This window comes from Periophthalmus magnuspinnatus, chromosome 12 (assembly GCF_009829125.3).
Source record: "Periophthalmus magnuspinnatus isolate fPerMag1 chromosome 12, fPerMag1.2.pri, whole genome shotgun sequence".
NCBI classification, from domain to species: Eukaryota; Metazoa; Chordata; class Actinopteri; order Gobiiformes; family Gobiidae; genus Periophthalmus; species Periophthalmus magnuspinnatus.
Genome location: NC_047137.1, coordinates 8,631,804 through 8,653,025, shown reverse-complemented (window position 1 = coordinate 8,653,025; position 21,222 = coordinate 8,631,804). Strand labels below are relative to the sequence as shown.

At 37.1% G+C, this 21,222-nt stretch overlaps 1 protein-coding gene across 1 annotated transcript; it reads left to right on the top strand.

The window, feature by feature from the left end:
• Nucleotides 1–9,245: 9,245 nt before the first annotated feature.
• prkab1a (protein kinase, AMP-activated, beta 1 non-catalytic subunit, a) lies at nt 9,246–19,248 on the top strand. The gene is made up of 9 exons (XM_033976251.2): nt 9,246–9,323; nt 10,058–10,109; nt 12,205–12,387; nt 12,916–13,085; nt 14,391–14,484; nt 15,199–15,313; nt 16,041–16,174; nt 16,251–16,319; nt 17,273–19,248. The coding sequence occupies exons 3-9, from the start codon at nt 12,238–12,240 to the stop codon at nt 17,348–17,350; spliced, it is 810 nt and encodes a 269-aa protein (XP_033832142.1). The 5' UTR covers nt 9,246–9,323; nt 10,058–10,109; nt 12,205–12,237; the 3' UTR covers nt 17,351–19,248.
• Nucleotides 19,249–21,222: the final 1,974 nt, after the last annotated feature.

Below are 21,222 nucleotides of genomic sequence, written 5' to 3'. Positions count from 1 at the left end.
ATTTTACATTTAAATTGATTATGTCACGTAGTCAGCATCGTCTGAACATGCAAACTGACCATCAGAGAGCCAGTTTGAAGGGGGCTAAAAACAATAGCTGCTCATTCTGAGGTTAAGATGCATCGTGGTCAATGTAATTTGATGATGTCATGAGTTTTTTGGGTTGTTTTTTTTTGATAATGTCATGAGTTGTTTTTGTTTTTTTGATGATGTCATGAGTTTTTCTTTTGATGTCATGAGGTTTTTTTTCACCCTGAATGCTCAGCCAGGATGGAAAAGAGGAGAGCCGCTGCTCCTCTGCAACTGAGGTGTCAAGCAGTTAATAATAAGTTAATAAGAAGAATGCATTGGATTCAGGTATGTAGCACATATCAAGCACTTTATAGTGCATTATTTACTCTTTCCTATATACATGATGGTAAGCTACTACTGCAGCCAGACGACCCCTCTGACCACCACCACCAGTCCTTCACTCACACACCACAAGTCTCTTGCCTAAGGCCACAATGATAGTTTTCACTACAGCCACTGCTGCTCCACTGTGATACCTGGCATCCTCAGTGGTCTCCCATCCAAGTACTAACCAGCCCTGCTTACCTTCTGAGATCTGACGAGGTTGGGCTGGAGGTATGGCCACATCTAGTTGTTTCTAGATGCCCCTGGATGCCTGGAGAAGCTAAAAGATGTGGGCATAGATATGAACACACAGACATCTGTAAACTCATCTCTTGATATCATCTAAGTATGTCATAAAGTGGAACTCTCATTTTAGTGCTGATGAGGGAGATACTTTCACAGGTTGTTTCCTCAAACTCCAGCATGTCCAGCTATGGATTTGATGAAGAATATACATGTCAGATTCTTATGTTTTTGGGATCACCTATGACCAGTTTAGCTTTCTAACTCTCTGCAACACAGCTATAGAAAAGATTTCTTTAGTAGAGTTGACCTTTGGCACTATAGCCCTGTTCTGCAGCTGACACAGGCTGTATAGACACCAGTTAATCACAAGTCTGACACATTGGGGCAGAATTCCATTCACACTCACAGTCAATTCTAAAGGCAATTTAATATAATCATTTCACCTATTACAGCCACGGGTAGTCAGAACATGGAGTCAAAGTATAAGAGAAAATAGCTGGAAGTGGTAATTTTACAAACAAAATAAGATATAGATTGAATATTCCAAATTAAATTAAAAATGATAGCCAAGATATAGGTTATTAATCACAGCGCTTTGAGTGCCTTGGTGAAAAAGAGCTATACAAAATCAACCATTTACAATGAACAATTTCAATGTACAGAAAATGGGTGCTATATTGTTCAACAGCAAAATTTAGCTTAGTCGGCCAATTAAACCCGAGACTTTCTTGCTATGAGTTGAGAGCGCTGCCATAAGTCATTGTTGTGTTTGACAAATTCTTTGGCGATTCAAACGACTATAAACTTACATCTCCATAGTTTAAGAGTTGATGTATCTTGGATAACACAATAGTATGCACTGCTGGGATATCAAAACCACCAACCTTTGTGTTTGTGGGCGAACCAAAGAGTTCCCCAGATACATTGAAAGTCAATGGGCACATGATCCGTAAATATTACACAAATTGTTTGTTAATTAATGCATTTTTAAAGTCACTGTTGTATCTGGAATACAAAGTACAATGCATTTTGAAATAACTCTTTCCTGTGTGTGTTTAACAGTCACAAAGATGTTGAGATTACCCACATCAGATGAAACAGTTTGCATGGGATTTCAATAATCTGAAAACTACAGAAATCAGATAATAATCAGATTTTTGGTGTGCATGTAAACATTGCCAGATGCTATAGCACAACCGGTCAACAATAACCAGGCAAAATACCCTTACATTACAAAATTGTACACCATTTATCTACTTGTACTCTCAAACAAAATTGTTCTGGAGTAGTGGGTCTGTGTGAGTCATCTGCCTGTTTGTAAACACTGGGCTTTCATTCTAAAGGTTATCGGCCTGTCTGAGGAGAGTGGACAGAAGCTGGACGAGAGGGTGGCGAGGGGAGGAGAGGTGCTTTGTCCTGGCAGCAGTGATGGGGACATTCTGCCTGCATGACAAATGGTGAACACCAGGAGAAGCGCGGTCCCGTCCCACAATCCACTTCTGCTCAAATGTCAATGTGCCCGTCACAATAGGGCAAAGTTACCATAGGTTTTGGAGAGCTAAAAAAAGATGTGTAATGAGATGCAGAGTCATACAATGGACCCAGCCAATGGTAATGTGGCTTAGGTTAAAGTTAAAAAGTGCCCTTTGTAACTTCTCTGGAAGTGAGACTGCAACATTTCTGTCTCCATGGAGATGTTATGAAGACAAGCAGATGGCACCACCAGGGACAAATTAAATACAAAGCCTTACAGTGCAGCATTCCAGACAAAGCAATAACATCTCCATGGAGATAATAAAATGCCAAAACAACCTCAAAGAAAGTTTACTAGTTCACCTTTAAACCTACCATCTCTAAGTTTAATAGATTTTTCTTACCAGTAAATTTAAACTTATTCACCTGTTCCCCTGAAGGTGTCACACTATCAGACTTCAGAAACAAAGAGAGCATCTACTGGTGTTATGTGAGAATACAACAGGGCAGGATCAGCAAATCTAAGTACATACAATAGTAGCGCTAAGGTATACTTTATTGTACATGTAGAAAAAAACAAAAACTAAATAATAATAATAATAATAATAATAATAATAATAATAATAATAATAATAATAATAATAATAATAATAACCAAACAAACAGAAAAAACCCCAAAAAACAAACATTTATCAGACTATTGAATGTTTAAAGTAGTTTGTAAGAAAATTATTTTATATATTTAATCAAAAACTGTATTTTTGTAGAAAGACATAATAAAGTATTTTGAATTTTGAATACATTTCCCAAGCTTACAGGTCGTAATAAAAATGTTTAATAAAGCCTGGCAAACAAAAGTGCTCTGTTTTTTTCTAGACTAAAAACTAAAAGACAAAAAAAAAAAAGGAATTTTATTCCATTTTAATGACACAACAATTGAAAAATACAGTAAATGTTCATTTTACTGTCTTGACAATTGTTTTGTTAGTGTAGGTTGCAAATCCTCGTGGGTGGAAAGGACAGTTACATCAAATCCCACTGTTTTTTCTCCATCTTGAATCTAACTATTCCCAAAATCCTTTTCAAACACATCAGTTAAGTGTCACATACCACCCCCCAGCAAACGAACCCTCACACCGCTCGCCATTTTTAGATCCACCTCCGCTACTGTTAGCATCACATCCCACTACACCAGTCTCCAGCTGACTGCGGCCAATTACAGCTAGCCTGCACACCCAGGACACATGATCCTCTGGTGTAAAGCACATTCGATCAAACATTAACAACTTTGTCTGTAGTCTATATGGTCCACATGTCTAAGCTGGTTAATGTCTACACAAAAATAGAAAAGGAATCATCACATCATCATCATCACATTCTCCAATCTGAAAACCACCAATACTTATCTATCTCCATGGAGACAAGCAGATGGCGTTATTGGTCCAAGTTACAGGCCAGATCTGTGAAGAGGTGACCCTGCCCAGAATAGGCAGTGGGTGAGTGGATGGTTCACAAGACATTTTTGAGCAAAGAAAACACATTAAATTGATAAAAAAAAAAAAAAAAAGTGTAGTGGACGGCATACTGCAGGACATTACAGGTAATGCAATAACATCTCTGTGGTAGCCAGTCCCTCACCAGAAAAAAAATACATAGTGCACCTTTACATACTTAGCCATTAGCATTGTGTTTACCAATACACTGTGTGGATGAAAATAACACATGCGTTAAATAACAGGTAACACTTGAGTTTGCACTATATATTCACCTTGCTTTAGGACAATGCACTGTAGCATGTAATAGAATAAATATGTCAGCCGTAAACTCAATCATTTAACATCCTAAATAACACTATGTAACATTCATCTGGCGGCATGTGACCTGCATAATTCCATGGAAACTTAAAACTAATTTTTGGATTTGGAACATTCTCCATGGAGATAGATACATTTTAATGCCATGCTGTGGAACATTATAGCCAAAGGAAACAACATTTCCATGGGCATAAGTAGGTGGGACCTCCTGCAGGACAAGTAAAACATGCTAGCCCTTTCACAGTAAGGACACATGTTTTTTCTGTGTTTCTCAGTGCAATAAAAGCATTAAATAAATAAATACATAAAAAAATGAAATAATAATAATAAATAAAAACAAACAAACAAAAATGAAACTGATTAAACATTTTAACACATTATTTTCATTTAATATAGTATTAAAAAAAAACAAAAAAACAAACAAACAAACAATAAAAGGTAATGCAGTGATCCTAATTTGTCATGTGTTAGCAATTAATACCCAAGTGTAATACCCACTGTTTAACTAAATGTAACAAACTGTGTAACAGCCTGTCAATCTAATGAACCATGGTTAGGAGATCTTATTTGGAACCCATTATTCTTCTGCTTTGTGTGTGCCAAATTGAATTGTTCACTGCACCATGCTCCTGTAAAATGCTGGAGCACCATAGCAGCGTTTGGCATCATTAGGAGGATTAAATGTGTGTCAAACTTTGAGACGGTGAGAAACTGGCAGGCTCCACTGTGCCATTGTAACTGTGGGTTTGTTTTTGCAGGAACAATCCCAGAATGAAAGCCAGTCCACCATTAAAATGTACTTGCAAATGTTTCACCACAAATCATTAGGCTAGGCTAGGGGGAGGCAAGATACATCACAAATAAATGAAGGGTTAAAGGCTTTATGTTTTAGTTAAGTTGTAGTTATGCTATAGATTATATTATGCAAAAATAAATAATTCAAAATTGCGTTCTAAAACAAAACAAACCATTCATGTTTATGCAATATCCACTTTTTTCATATTTGTGGCATGAATAATTGCTTGCCTGGTAAATCCAGAATATCTCTGTATTTTTATGCAGAGGGATATCAGTCTGGTCCCCATGCACTCTGTCGTTTCTCGAGTCTGACCAAATGAGATCATGCAATCAGATTTGTTTTTCAGTAATACATGTAAAACAGCGGAGCTCATTGGTCACCTATCATTTACTAACAAAATTACTTTTAACAGAGTTTAGTGGTTGATTCTGCAGAAATTTGCAATGTTTGTCCGTCCCCAGTGATTGTTTTTCCTTGTAAGCAACCATATTTGGTTTCATATGGGTGGACCATGCATGTCCCTGAATATAATTGCATGTTTTAAATTAGTTGAAAATACCTCTCCTCTTCCCGATGTCATTAAAGCATAAAAAACAAGCACACATTATCATTATTAATATTTTAATAATTCAAATTTTGTGTTTGTGTATGTGGTAGAATAAAATAATGTTACTATAAGGTAAAAAGTCTGCATTATCTTTTCAGCAATTACATTTAAATTGGCCAAATACGACCAAAAGTTGAAGTTAAAATGCGACTACTACACATAGAAGCAAGGTGTATTTTCTCCATAGTTACTTTTTGACGGGTAATTGGCAGACCCTGTTCCTGTTGTGTGACCTTTGAGTCACTGCACATTCGGGCATGATGCTAGAACAGAAAAGATGGCCTTATTAAGCTTATTGTACCAGCTGCACCTTAGGTTCAGAGGTCACAGGGAGCAGGGAGACCTTTTGTGTGAATGCTTAAGATGGCTCCCACATTAGAGATATATACTGACAGAACTTTTTTATTCATGTGTCTAAATTTAGATCTGTTAGCAGCAAATGGGCTGTCAGCAAGTTGTGGGTTTTGAAATAATCATGTCTAGACATTGTTTCACTGATCCCAATTAATATCACATTATATTAACGGCCTTTTTTCTCTCTGCTAAAGGCTTGACTCAACTATCTCAATCTTATTACAAGACCTATTCATGGATTTCAGGCCAGGACTCTGTCCCGATTTGAAGGATTTGACATGGCAATGGTCCTTCATTGCTAAAGAAACTGTATCTAAGATTTAGATTTGAAATTCCATAAACATTACCTAACAGTGTTCGCACATATGTTGTAAACATGTTCAAATTAAACAAAGTGCTGATGCATGGTCTATTAATTAATTAATAATCTATAAATTATTATTATTTATTTGATTCGATTTTTTTATTGTTTTATTTATTTATTTTAATTAATTTATTTTATTTATTTATTTTTATTAGATTTTATATTTTTGTGTTTTTATTTGTTTTATTATTTTTTATTTTATTTTTTATTGTATTTTAATTTATTTATCTTATTTTATTTATTTATTTTTATTTGATTTTATATTTTTGTATTTTTTGTATATTTATTATTATTTTTATTTTTTTTTATTGTTATTGTCATTTTGCTTTTTACAATATATGTGTTCAACCACTTAATAGTTTTGCAAATAAAGTCCTGCAAGAGCTGGGGTCTCAGGAGGTTAATGCTATTAAAATCAAAATATTATGTCTTTTAAATATGAAAAGGTCCTCACAAAATCCTTCATATCAGGAAGGAACCATTTGCTTGAAACTGGTAAATTCTATGGAAACTTGGCGTTTTAACCATATAATAATGGATTCTAATCAAAAATAAACTGGATTTATGGTTTTCATCATTTACACGTTTCAGTAATGCTGCAGGTTTACTCCATCTCACACACCTGCCTTTTCAACTAAACGTCACACGTGCCATTCTGTTCATATGATGCCTATTCAAAATGAGAACTACTGACATAAGGTCTAATTGCATTTTTGTATAAAATAGGTTACATCTGTGAATGAGTGTTAACTGTTAAGCATAGGTCTGCCATTTTTGTGTCTTGGTCTTAGCCTGTGGAACAAAAATTACACTTCAAGGTTATGTTTGCTTTGAGCCTGAGCTTTGTCTCCAATCCATCCATCTTCAGCACACTCCTTTTGGTCCTCCTTGAATCACAGTCCTGGCCCAGTTCCTAAACAGACAGAAGCAGTATCAATTGCCACAGAATCTAACGCAGTCTCCCTTTGTAACAGTCTCAGTTTCCCAGAGAAGTGATGTTGAAGAGAGGGCGAGAGAGGAGGAGAAGGGAAGGGAGAGAGGATGGGAGTGGACAGAGGCGGGAGGGGGCGGAGGGGAGAGAATGACGGGGGGAGAGGGAGAGGAGAAAGAGGAGGGGGAGCACAAGGAGAGGAACAGCAAGAAGATGAACTGGAGCTACAGGAGGAGGAGGAGGAGGAGGAGGAAGAGGAGGAGGAGTAAGAGGAGGAGGAGGGGGACGAGCTGGAGCTAGGCCTGTGGACAGTCCTAGAACGACGGGGACGCTTACGAGGCGGAAGAGGGGGAGAGAGAGAAGAGGAGGAGGAGGAAGAGGAGGAGGAGGGGGACGAGCTGGAGCTAGGCCTGTGGACAGTCCTAGAACGACGGGGACGCTTACGAGGCGGAAGAGGGGGAGAGAGAGAAGAGGAGGAGGAGGAAGAGCTACATTTAACCTGCAAATCCCCAGAGCACTGGAAGTTCTGCTTAGAAAATAAACAGGAGAGAGTGTGAGTGAACTCATGACCCGTTGCAGGGTTCCAGCGCAGGATGAGACGAGGGGATCTGGTGGGGTGCGGGATCAGTGTGGAGGTCCAGGTGCCAGTGATGCCCTGCAAAGAGAGACACAGAGAGCGAGTGCGGCTCGCAGGACAGAGGGTGGCGGAGTGGGTAGAGGGAGCAGGTCTGTGCACAGAGCAGGTAGGAACACTGCGTAGGAGATCAGGGTGTCCAGGTTGCATGGTCCAGGAGCAGCGAGCCATGGTGGAAGTCTGTGGACAAAAAGGACCTGGTTAAAGATGCTCTGTTAATATTTTCTTTTAATCATTATTTATTTTCACATATCGAATAAGTCAGGGGTGTCCAAACTTTTTTTCACTGAGCCCAACACATCTAAATGTATTTGGAACAATGAGCCACAGACAGTTCAATACAGTGAGTCGTTCGGATTGGTATATTTAACATGGCTACTGCAGAGCCACTGTACATTTAATTAGGCTTGGGACATATATTTTAGGTCTGTGTCATAATACTATGTGATATCAACGAACTTATAGTGGTAGAATTACTGAAATCTGCATCAGTTTGCAATAAAAAGTTCTGCCTATGAGCACTTGGGCCAATTCAACAAAAGGCTTGAGGGCTAACAAAAATTGCTCCGAGGGCCGCATTTGGCCCCGGACCATAGTTTGGACACCCCTGAACTAAGCTGTAGCTACAGTACAGCACTGGACGGAGTATTTATTGATACTTTGCAATGACATGGCACTGGGGGTGTTTTAAATTCATCTGTATGGTGGAATGTTCAGAAGTTACCATGGTGACACAATGCAAACATTAGCAAAAACTGCCAACAAACGTTTCAAGAGTCTAAAAACTCAAGAAAAAAATACAAAATTTATTTAAACAACACATTTTTCTGAAGCCTGTGATCAATAAGAGCATTCATTTTCCTATTTTGGTGTTTCACTGCAAAACTGTTGGGTAATGTTAGCTAGCTTGTAACTGTCCAATGTAGCTTAGGTTACTACAAAACAATTCAACTGGAAATTTAACTCACCCTTCCCGAGGCGTAGGCTACGTCACGTCCTATCGGCAGGTCAGTGGTGTGGGCTACTGCAAAGTTTTGTAGTCGAAGATATTGTAAGTGAAGATGAAAAATTGCACTTGCTTTTATAACCGAGAGTTTGGAAGCTTTCAAAAGATGCACTTAGCAACTAGAACGTGATGGCACCATGCGTCGTTGCCTCAGAAACACATTAATAAAAATAATAATAATAATAATATGCTGCTGATAATAATAATAATAATAATAATAATAATAATAATAATAATAATAATAATAATAATAATAATAATAATAATAATAATAATAATAATAATAATAATAATAATAATAATAATAATAATAATACAACTACTACTACTACTACAATGAATACTTAAATGGCCATTGTTACCACATGCGATGTCCTAATAATATGTCTTCTCGTGCCATCTAGTGCCCGCTTGTGAAAATACATCATTCTTTACTCGTCACGATTCAAACATTGACTACTATTGTCTGCACTTATGAGATTTAAACTTGTAGCCAGCAGCATTAAAGTTTTTAATTCAGCAATAGGTCCGTTACTTGTCTTTCCTTGTCCTTTTTGTCCTTTTTTACATCCTCGTGCGCAACCCTCTCTCAGTGCGCATGCGTAAAATCCCGGTGCGCTGGTTTGGACTGACCTATGTTTATGTTTCTGCAGAGAAGAGATGGACTGGACAAGCTAGCATCCCGCTGACACTTACAAGGTTAGAGACGACATTTCTTTACGGGTTTTTGGTGCATGTGTTTACAGAGTCTATTACAATATTTCCCTTAGTCTAACCAGATGAAATAGCTTGAACTTTACCAGCAACAGATCACAAATAATAAACATGTAGTAGCCTATTAGCCATTAGCCAGTTAGCATGTGTTACTTGTCAGGTTTATCCCCTTCGGTATTCGTTTTTTTCTACCAATTTGACCCTTAACATCAAAATTCCGTCGCATTATTTACTGAATGCTATATTATATTTTAGTTGAGCAATCCAACTGTCACATTTAAGATTAGTGATAATTTTGTCTTAGGTAATAGTCTAGTTATTATATTGCTGTGTGTCTATTATCAGTGCCTTGTTAAAAAAAAAAAAAAAAAAACAAAAAACATACTAATGCATGGGAGTGTTTCGTACAATTTTTCACATCGGTGTGAATTTTTATAGTAATCGAATCACTACAGCCAACGTATAACGTTAAATGTACTTTCGGATACACAAATTTCCCTTAACAAGGCACAAGTAATAACATTATTTCGGGGTCCCAATTATAGAAGGTTTACAAATCATCGCGGATGGTGTTTAATGCTATACACTGATGCCAGTATGTACTCAAAATTTATGTTTGGAAAATGTAAGAGCAATGCACGAATGTGCATTGATAAATATATGAAAGGGTGGTGTAATGATTATGTACCATTGTCTCTTGTACTCTTTCTCTTGCACAGGGCTCACTAAGGCACTCCCCAGAAGGACTTGAGGACGTTGTACTTTTTGCACGTAAGAGCACACTGTTGACAGTCTAAATTCATACTCATAGGCTCGATCTTGTATCTAGCTCTTAAAGACTTATGCACTGACCAAATAGCAAAGATTTTGACAAAATGTCTTCCTTACAAACAAGGGATATGTCACAACATAAAATTTTAGTGTTGCAGCAATTGAAGAAACATCACAGTTTTACAATTATTTACAATTATTGACTGTATAACCAAAACAGCAGTGAAATCCTTCATCCACACTGTCAAATGCAGCAGCATTCTTCTAGTATATTTACCGTAAATTTCGGATTATAAGCCGCTACTTTTTTTCCACGCTTTGAGCCCTGCGGCTTTTACAGCAGTGCGGCTTATATATGGAATTTTACTGGATAACGGCCCCTGGGGGGCGCTCTCTAGCTGTAAACGTAAAAGTGAGACAGACGTGGGGAAAGATTCTGCTCTGAAGAATTCACTAGTTTTGATTTTGAACGATCATTTTGCGCATCATGAAATGGATATGATGCCGTTTTTAAGATAAAGAAACAGAAAGGAAACAGAGCAGGGGTCGGCCTTTAACACGCAAAGAGCCATTTGGACCCACTTTCCACGTAAAATAAAACACTGGGAGCCGCAAATACTTTTTGACATCTAAAATGAAGATAACACTGTATAATAACAATAATGTAACGGAATAATGTAGGTTTTACTTTCACGGACAAGCCTTCTACACGTGACAGATAAATATGGCAAAAACAACTTAAGTGCATTAAAAAAATACAACTCACCAAACCGCTGCATCATGCATCCCGCTGATTATGTGATTATGTCTACTCTACTCCGCAGTTTCTTTAAAAAAAACAACAACAAAAAAACTCGTAGCGTATCATTTTATCCCAGGTGCTTATTCTCCATGTGCCAAAGCAGTTTTGAAGGTTTCATTGCCTCATTTGCTTTTCCCGTATGTTACGTAGAGCGGACTCTGTGCGTGAGAGTCACCTGCAGCGACAAACCCAGATTTTAAGTAGGCATTGTCTGTTAAATTTATCTTTCTTTTTCTTGGAGGTCGTAGTCTCCTCTTCTGGCTCCTCAGTTGTCCTTTTCCCCTTTGTTAAAAGCTCTCCAAAGACTTTTGTTTTGGCTCATTTTCACTCACTTGTGGCTCTACTTTTGTGCGTCGTGTCTGATGTGTTATACGTGATACGTCACCGCGGAGACAAGAGCAGATAATAGACTTGCTACTACATCAAATAGATTTCTGTGGCGATTTCCAGCAGGATTTTCATGATACATCTACGGACGAGCTTATTAGTGTGTCATTAGGGACGGGCGAAAGTTGCTCCTGACCCCTGTGCGCACAACGTCTGAAAATCAGGGCTCTTTACGCAGGACTGTGAGCTGTGTCTGTGTTAGTTCCCAAGCCACGCAGAGCCGCAGTATGAGGCTGAAAGAGGCGCATACGGCTCCGGAGCCGCGGGTTGCCGACCCCTGAAATAGAGCCACTGCACGTGAGCTCGACATCAATGAATCCAACTTGGTCAATGTAAAAAGACGACAAAAGTTTTCAGAGGAAATAAAAGCAGATTTTCCGTGTTGGTGCAGCTTTATTTTCTAAACCTGCAGATGTGTTCATCCCGTGTTGTTGTCGTGTTGGTGCCAATTTTCAGGCACAGTTTTAAAAAAAGCGTGTCGGTGCACCGTCTTTCTGTGTAAATGTCTCATGTTACAATATGAAAACCTGCGGCTTACATTCAGGTGCGGCTTATATATGTACAAAATTGATTTTCTCTTCAAATTTAGCTGGTGCGGCTTATATCAAGGTGCGCTCTGTAGTCCGAAATTTACGGTAGTTTAATGTAAATGTGTGGAGTGTAAATTGCATTGGTGCCCTTTTTTGCTTCTAAAATTGTCTCGACTATATTATTATGCTTGCATTGTGAGTTGAATAATCCTGAATATCGTTATTATTAATGATATTATTGACAGTACTACAGTCTAACAAGATAAGTAGCCAATTTGCTATTATGCATTGTATTATTCAAATATTAATGTTAAATGTTATAGCTTTGCTGGAAGGCTGAAATTCTGTTGAGATTAATGATTGGCCTCTTTTCCAGTAACTTTGTAGAGGAATTGTTGCCATCGCAGCTATGGGCAACACCAGCAGTGAGCGTGCAGCTATGGGTCACCATGGAGAGAAGGGGCGCAGAGACAGCCGGGGGCACAAAGAGGGAGAGAGACCCAAGATCCTCATGGACAGCCCGGAGGATGCAGACATATTTCATACTGAGGACATCAAAGTAAGTATTCAATCATATTTGCCTTTGTAATTTGAGGCTGGCTATAATATAGGTAGGGTATGTAGCCTGCGCTGGCTTCAAAGGTATTAGAACCACAACTGAACCTGTGTTGTTAGTGTTTTAACCTGTATATAGAGGGCAAATTGCCTACATGTTTTGATCAGTCTTAGTGTAAACAGACATTCCACTTACTCAGAACTCCAGAATTCCAGGTTTACTGAACATTAGAATTGTTATCAGTACAAAAAGATATTTTATTTGAACAAATAAGTAATATTTATGAAATTTAAAATACAAATTCTTCATACTCTACCTTTTTCAGCCTTTTATTTAAGTGGGCAAGACAAGCTATTTCAACCTTAACCTTAATCTAATTAAGCCCTTTATCAGGGTTTACTAAAAATAATTAGAGTATAAAATTGACATAAGCATATATTACACTGTAAGTTCTCTTGTATCACCTGTGTTGCCCACCTCTAGTAGTACAACTCATATCTGAGTAGTCAGACTTTGTCCTTCTCTGCACAGGCTCCATTAGAAAAAGAGGAATTCTTAGCATGGCAACAGGACATAGAAGCTGATGACAAAGATCCCACTTTGGACCGGCCGACAGTTTTCCGCTGGAAAGGTGAAGGGAAAGAAGTGTTCCTCTCAGGATCCTTTAACAACTGGTCAAACAAGATCCCCCTCATCAGAAGGTAAGAGAGAAAGTAGATCAGTGATCATCATAAATAACAGGGACAGTGCTACAATGAATACCACAAGTCATCTGTGGGTGTTGTACACATATTAGTACATACTAGGGCTGCATGATTTGTGATTTATGTGTTAATAATAGGATTCTGTCCAAAGTTCACATTTTAAACACGTCTAGAAGAATTGACAAAAAAACTGAAATACGAACTTACAAATTACCATAAATTTTGGACTATTGAGTACACCTGAATATAGGCCACACCAGGTAAATTTGAAAAGAAAATCTATTTTGTACATATATAAGTCACACTTGAACATAAGCTGCAGGTTTTCATGTTGTAACATGAGATATTTACACAGAAAGACAGTACACAGAGGTTTTTTGAGTTTTAATTTAAGGCATGCTTTTTTCAAACATGGACTAAGTTCTTCCCGCTGCCACCTCCGACGTTTCCTTCTTTTCCTTCTTTGATGCCAGATTGATTGCCTTTAATTTAAAAGCTGCATCATATGCATTTCTTTGTGTTTTTTCCATGATTAGGGTGTGTGCATGATGGGCAAAATGACAGTTCAAAATCAAAACAATTATATTCTTCAGTGCATAATCTTTTCCCAAGTCTGTGTTGCTTTTGCATTTAGTGTTAGAGAATGCCCCCTGTTGGCCATTAGCCAGTAAATATTAGCTTCACCGTTGTATAGGCTGCAGGGTTCAAAGCGTGGAAAAAAATGAGCAGCTTATAGTTCCAAATTTACGGTAATACAAGAATTACATTTCAGAACATGTTTGTGCAGGGCTCAAGAGTTTTTTTTGCAAAATGAGATAGGATATTTGTTGTTTATGGAGGAAATTATGGTACTTCAAAAACTGCAGCCTTTGCTGTCCATTCAAATTATGATTTTTGTCACACTCTGAGCACTTCTTAACTAGGCAAATCAATCTTTTTATTATATTGTCAATTATAACTATTGTATTACCTTTTTATTATAGTGATCCAAAATCACCCTACAAAAACATTCTTAAGGATTTTGAATGAATTACAAGGAACATTTTATATTCAAATACAATTTCACCTTTTGAAACCTGAAATCATTCCAAGTACCCCCTGGTTGGGAAACACTGCTTGAGGGTTTATGACTCTGGTTAAATGGTGTAGAAACCTTGAAAAATATTGATTCTGTAAGAAATGATTCATGTTACAATGTTGTTAAGATATTCTTTTGCATAATAAACATATTTTAAACCAACAAAATTATAAAATGTATTTATGATAAACCTGAAGCATGGTATTTGCTGTTGTTTGCTCCAGTCAGAACACCTTTGTGGCCATTGTCGATCTTCCAGAGGGGGAGCACCAGTACAAGTTTTACGTGGATGGCCAGTGGACCCACGACCCAGCGGAGGTCAGTGCTAGTGTCACCATTATCAGTTAATTTTCAAACCATGGATTACGAAGTAGGTATTTTAATCTGTCTATTAGTTCCTAACTCTGACAAAACTATTTGACACTTAAATAGAATTCATAACTTTTTCAGAAGAGGGACCAAAAGAGGGTAGATAAGCCAATTAGCTTATCCCAAAGCACTAAATTGCAAAACACATAACTCTTTCTTATGAGTTTGCTTTCATTAAAATGTCTTACAATTAGATGGGGACAGTGCACAGTAATCAGATTTTGTCAGTAGAACATTCTATGAAAGAAAAAAGCAATTACTCTTTTATAAGAAAAATGTTGTAATGCAGATTTAAGGGTCAAATTAATTATTTAATCTAGTCAAGGGAATAGTCTAGAATAGAATTTTGCTAAATGCCCTCAATATGCATTATACTGAAAAAGTACTTCTCACAATTATGGTTAAGCTTTCCTGGGTCCAACTGACAGAAATGTGGTTGTCATTCTGTGGCCTTCTAATCATTGCCACACAATCCTTACTAACTCACTTAAACTTACAGGCAGTTGCAAAGGAGTGTTTTGCCTAATTATACAACAGTAGAGAAGAGTATGACTGAAACCCCAATTTTGTGATTATGGGATGTTGATTTTTGAGATAAAGCTTGAGTTAAAAAGTGAAAACAGTGCATTATTTAATATTTAATACATCTACTATTATTTCTAGCCTGTTATAACCAGCCAACTCGGTACCGTCAACAACATCATCCAAGTGAAGAAAACTGACTTCGAGGTGTTTGATGCTCTAATGGTAGACTCTCAGAAATGCTCCGATATGTCAGGCAAGTGCTTACACAGGGTTTTATTATCTGCTCCATTTTGAATCTGCACTGCTGACTCTGCATAACTCAAATAGGATGGTAATATGTGGAAATAAGTGGTGCAGTTGCTTGAGAAATGCAAAAGTGCAGTTTTTGTGTGCATCTTGGGTTTTGTATTCATATATTTTTTAATAGCCTTAATAAAGCATGAACAAGGACTTAAAGGTACTATACCTGGATTTTATTGTTTCAGATACTTCAAAAGTAGTTCATTTTGGAGTGGTTCAAAATTATTACTCATTTTCCTTGAGCACCCTAATTATTCATGCATGCTTTTCACAGCTCCCGAAGACCATTGGAGAGATGGTAAAGTAACAAAAACTAGCATGCTAACGTGCTCTTGCGGATTAATTAATTAGATGCGGACACCTTGCAGCTGACGTGTTTTGGCCTCAAATGCTGCTTATACAATATATTTGTACTAGGGCAAGACAAATATTGCTCAAATACATTGGAAAAAATGGTACAGGCCCTTTAATTCATAATCAACAAATAGTTTGTTAAGAATGATCCAGGTTTTGTAATTATCTTTCTATTGTGTTATGGTTAGGAGTTATTGTATTAATTAAGTAGTTAATAATTCTGAATAATTCTTAATAAACTATTTTGTTCATCTTAAGTCTTTGTTCATGCATTATTAAGGCTATTAAAGTGTAGGTAATATAAAGTGTTACCTTTTTTCTATTAGATCTCTCCAGCTCTCCACCAGGGCCCTATCATCAAGACGCCTATGTTCCCAAACAAGAGGAAAAGTTTAAGTCCCCACCAATACTTCCTCCTCATCTTCTGCAAGTCATTCTCAACAAAGATACCGGGATATCCGTGAGTGCACTTGTAATTAATATGAATGGGAAAAAATTAGTCAAACTGTTAATAAATGTTTTGTTGCCTCACACAGTGTGACCCTGCGTTACTGCCGGAGCCCAATCACGTGATGCTTAACCATCTGTATGCTCTCTCCATCAAGGTAAGAAATTGTCTTTCACATCTCAGCAACCAAACCAATTGTTTATATCTTGCTGGCAAATTTGATCTTAAATACTACTGAAAATTGAATTGTGCAAATGTCATACAAGTTAAAATCTTAAGTTATCATTTGTCACTAAAATTAGCATGTAAGTATATAAATAGCATTTTAAGGAGTTCAGCACATCAAACTATAATCTAGTTGGTCTGCCCTTTCCTTTAATTTTTTCTGGTTTTAAGTAAAGTAACCAATTACAGTAACTCAGATTCACTGCATATTTCTATGGTGCTGTTAATGCACACATATGGTATTTGGGTTGTCAGAAAATAAGAACCCCAATACCCATTTATAATACTGTATAATTAGTATCAAAACTATATACACTCTGAACATGAACAGGTATCGGAACGCAAAAATGAATCACATTAAAAATATGTGGACTACTGAAATATACAAAACTTAATTTTGATAACAAGGAAAAAACTTAATACTTAATACCAATTCCAATACCTTTTTTTAGACAATAGTGTGTAAATGTCAACACATAATGATATTAGTCTCTTTTATGTTGCAATGTCGTTTTCTACTTGTTTTACTAGAGATCAAGACCACATAAAGCCACTGATGAAAGGTTACATTTTGCCCTATTTATGTTTAGTTTATTGATTTATTTTAACAGGGACTATGTGCAAAATGAATCTCATAAAAGAGGAGATAATTTACACCATAGTCTATCTGCAGTCCCCAGGCAGGTTAACAAACTAATAAAATACATGCAAGAAGCCATTCATTTACAGTTAAAGCATGCATTCTCCCATTCTTCACACTACACATTTCCACATTAAAAAAATTACACAAATACTATGTCAAAAATTCCTGTCCAAGGTACCACTTGCAAATACAGATCAGGGTAGATAATGCTGACTCTAAAATCTCTTATCTTTGTCTCACAGGATGGAGTGATGGTGCTGAGTGCGACCCATCGCTACAAAAAGAAGTATGTGACCACCTTACTATACAAGCCCATCTGAAGACACCTACTCCTGGCTCTGTGTGTGAGTTACACAGGGCTTTATCACTCACCCTCCATAACCCCAACCATCTGCAGAGAGAGCCACTCTTACTGTATCATACCTGTAGATAGGAGGAATACGTTATTTTGGTTTAGATAGACTGCAGTATTTTGCGAGGTTTTCTCATTGGAGTCACTGGGTTCACATCTGTGTAGTTACATTTTCCATAAAACAGGGCTAGTGTGATTATTGAATATGTAAAAAGCATATCACATTGAATTATAATACATATTTAAATGTCACTGCTCATTTAGATTTAATTTAAAACTCACCATCCAGTTATTATCTGTAATAAGCGATTCAAAACACTTTTATTATCCATAGAGAGAAAGTTATTACACTGATATAGGACGATATGCTGTCTGAACCTTAAAGGGGCTGTACGAGATTTTTTCATGCATTAATTTCTGTCTTGCCACAGTACAGATGTTGTAAAAGCATCAACCAGGAAGTAAGGCTGATGCGCCGTAAGCATGCTTATCGCAGTGAATAATTAGGCAGGAAAAGTAAACTAGTTCTGTTTTTCATGTTTATAAGACAATTAAAATCTGGTACAGCACTTTTAAATGAACAGACAGTAAAGCTGTTCTGTGATGTGGCGCATAGTGGCGGACGTCACAGTATATATGAAGAATGTTTAGTTTAACACTAGAGGTGCATTGAATCATTATCACTGCTGTTACTTGTAGCCTGTATAGCTTGAAAATCTATAGTTAATATACTGTACTTTTTATTTTTTATTTAACTTTTGACACATAGATGCACTTTAATCACAACATTTCCAAATGGATTTTATATTCAATCAGTTTTGACAACACTTTGCCTGCTCTTAATTTATTGAATAGGAACAGAGACCATTATAATATTACTGAATATACCGCATAAGGCCTAGAGTGCCCCCTTGAGTGCAGCTTCAGTATGACTCATATAAATAATTCCATTTTCCTCTGTATATCAACACCTCCTAGATTTTGTCTACACTTGAGTTGCAAGTTTGTTTTGTCATTTGAATGCAATGTTATTTTTAGTTACTGGTCAAGGCTGTTCATTCCATATTTATAGAGGTCTAAAGGAACTGTATGTACGATTTGGAGTTTAAATTTCCTAAACATGTCCTGTGTCCCCAGCTACGAGATAAGTTCATATCAAATATAGCTTTAACTGATGACAATTATAATGGTGATTTTTTTTCTTAGTTACAAAAACACTGGACACATTTATTTATGTTATAATTTGGTATTTTGTCTCTTAAAATGATTAGCTAATTAGAATGCATAGTGAGAATGCATAGTCTCTTTAGGTCGCCAGTTTCAATACTGAAACCCCAGCACCTGCAGCCAATCATTAATCAGTGCTAGTGCAGCCTGTGCTGCTCAGGGAGTGAATTCTGGAAGTTCTGAGCTTTCACATGAGCCGTGGCCTGTCCATATACTGAGAATGAGAAAAACTTGTATGTGTTCTCTAGCCGCAGGATTAGGCACTGGTAAATCAGGTTAAATTGTGATTGTAATACAGTTTTATCAAACTTTTAGAGCAGACTACATACAGTTCCTTTAATATTAAAAGCAAAGAATGTATTATTATGTATTTAAACCATTTCATTTATTTAGACTATTTAATAATTACTAATTGTAAATTAGGTTCTGTTTAAAGAAAATGCTGATCTGATACAAGGCACATTTCCTACAAATGTGAAAATGCAATGTGAAGTCTTCTGTTGGACAATCATTTCAGCTGGCTAGGCTTTAGTCACAGTTTTATTGTTTTAGTTTAATATGTACATGTTGAATTATGCGGATGTTTAATGCTTTTAGATCTGAATTTGAATTAGATTTATATTAAAGGATTAAACAATGAATAGTGTTATGTATATTTTTTATATTTACTGATCAGAATCAGAATCCTTTTATTGCCATCGTAGGAACTCATTTTGGTGATAAAGTGCAACATAAAACACACTGAATAAATACAAATAGAAATAAGGGCATGCACGAAGTTAAAAAGAGATATGCTTAAAAATCAAATAAAATACTTATATACAACAGATTGTAGTTTTGTAGTAAAGGTCATTTCTGTGCTAATCAATACTTTACAAACAATACTCTGTTCTCCATGGAGATGTTGTTTGGACTAGAATATTCCACTGAATGGCATAAAACTTGACGATCTCTATGGAGAGAAGCAGGAGACTCCAGTAAAAAATTTTTGGCAATACATTTTTTAAATAAATGAAATATAGATAAGTTCATACCTGTTGAACATTCAAGGGCCAAGCAGTAGCATTTATTGATGTTAGAAAAATGTTAACATCAACATGCGTTATGTTTTTTGTTTGGTATGTTGTTTTAAACCATAACACAGGCCAATATGTATTATTTTATCTACTATAATGTGCCAAACCCCAATGCTACATCACTTGTGTCATCTCAACAAAGAGCTGAAATTAGTTTAGTGTTTATACTAACTTTAGCCTTAGCCTCCTCTCACAGCGCCACAAACTTGGAATACTAAACGTCTTTTTGTGATTCACTGAAATCGGCCTTATGGGAGTATAATTACGTTTTAGATTTTATTTATTAAGTTAATATTAGTTATGTTGAGGTGACATAAGTTGTTCATGTAGCAGAGCCTGAACAGAGCCTTGCATCTGGACCCACAGCCATACCCGGAGCACAAAAATGTAATGTGGCCTGTCAAAGGTCCCAAGCATTCCAGACCCCTTCCTGCGGTTGGCTTTGGACTCTTAAAAGGGGTTGGTATAGATCACTTTATGCAGTGGAAACACTCGTGGTCCGCACTGTACCGCCCCATACTGGCTCTATGGAAACAAGGCCAGTATGGGGCTGCCTGTATCCAACCAACCAGGAAGTGAAATGATAAACTTTACCAAAAATAAATCAGAGGTCAAAGTCCACTTAAAATCATGTGATGGAAATTTTTTTTCAAAATAGTCCTGTCCCTCAATAACTTGATGTGGGATTTTTCACATCTTTACACAGATGCTTCTCCGGAAGTGTGGGTTTAGCAAATGTTACGTAATAATTGATAGTATTTCTTATAATACACCATTATAAAATAAATGAAGGTCTATTATTCTCAATATAAGTTGTTGCATTGTAGAAGAAAGAAATGACGGGGTCCGGTTTCAACTTCTAAAGGCCGTATATGATGCTATTTTCTGATCTATGTTTTAATGTTTTTTTTCTCATCAAATACCTGGAGTTTTGTTTCATTCACACATGTTTAGCACAAACCCTGCACATAGAATTCTTCTCTCAACTGGAAAACACTTCATTGTGATGTCACATGGTAAGACAAGAAGTGCTCCACTGTGTTTTTAAACTCAATACACCCTCACGCTTTTGTTGTTAGCATCGCCTGACTTTGCCATTGTGCAATCTGGCGGAGCCCTCAAAGTGTCCCCTCTGCTCCCTCACTTGGCACCAAGTGTCCCCTCTGCTCTCGACTGTCCTTATGCGGCAGGCAGACATTTAGACCGTTGCTCTAGCCTTGTGTGGACGTAGTGATGGGACGCTTTTCTTTTGCCCCTGAACAAAGTATGCCATTGCTCGCCAGCTTGACGCACTGTGACAGCTGTCTACCCTTTGAAGCGAGGATGACAGAACTAGAGAACCACATCTCCGTAATGACTCAAACCCAGAGCCAGTTTCATGAGCAGCTCCTTGACTCTGTGGGGACAGTGGGACGATCTAAGTCCATGTCCATTGCCATGATGAATGAATTAGATCCGACCGTAGCTGTTCTCAGTGGTTTCCTGCTGATGTGGAATGCAGTCAACCAACCTCTTTGTGTGTTCGGCCTGGTGCATG

Excerpts from the sequence above, each read along its gene's own strand:
- prkab1a (XM_033976251.2), top strand. The coding sequence starts at position 12,238 with ATGGGCAACACCAGCAGTGAGCGTGCAGCTATGGGTCACCATGGAGAG. Across the intron at positions 15,314-16,040 it reads GAAATGCTCCGATATGTCAG|ATCTCTCCAGCTCTCCACCA; the intron begins GCAAGTGCTTAC and ends TTTTTCTATTAG. Across the intron at positions 16,320-17,272 it reads TGTATGCTCTCTCCATCAAG|GATGGAGTGATGGTGCTGAG; the intron begins GTAAGAAATTGT and ends TTTGTCTCACAG.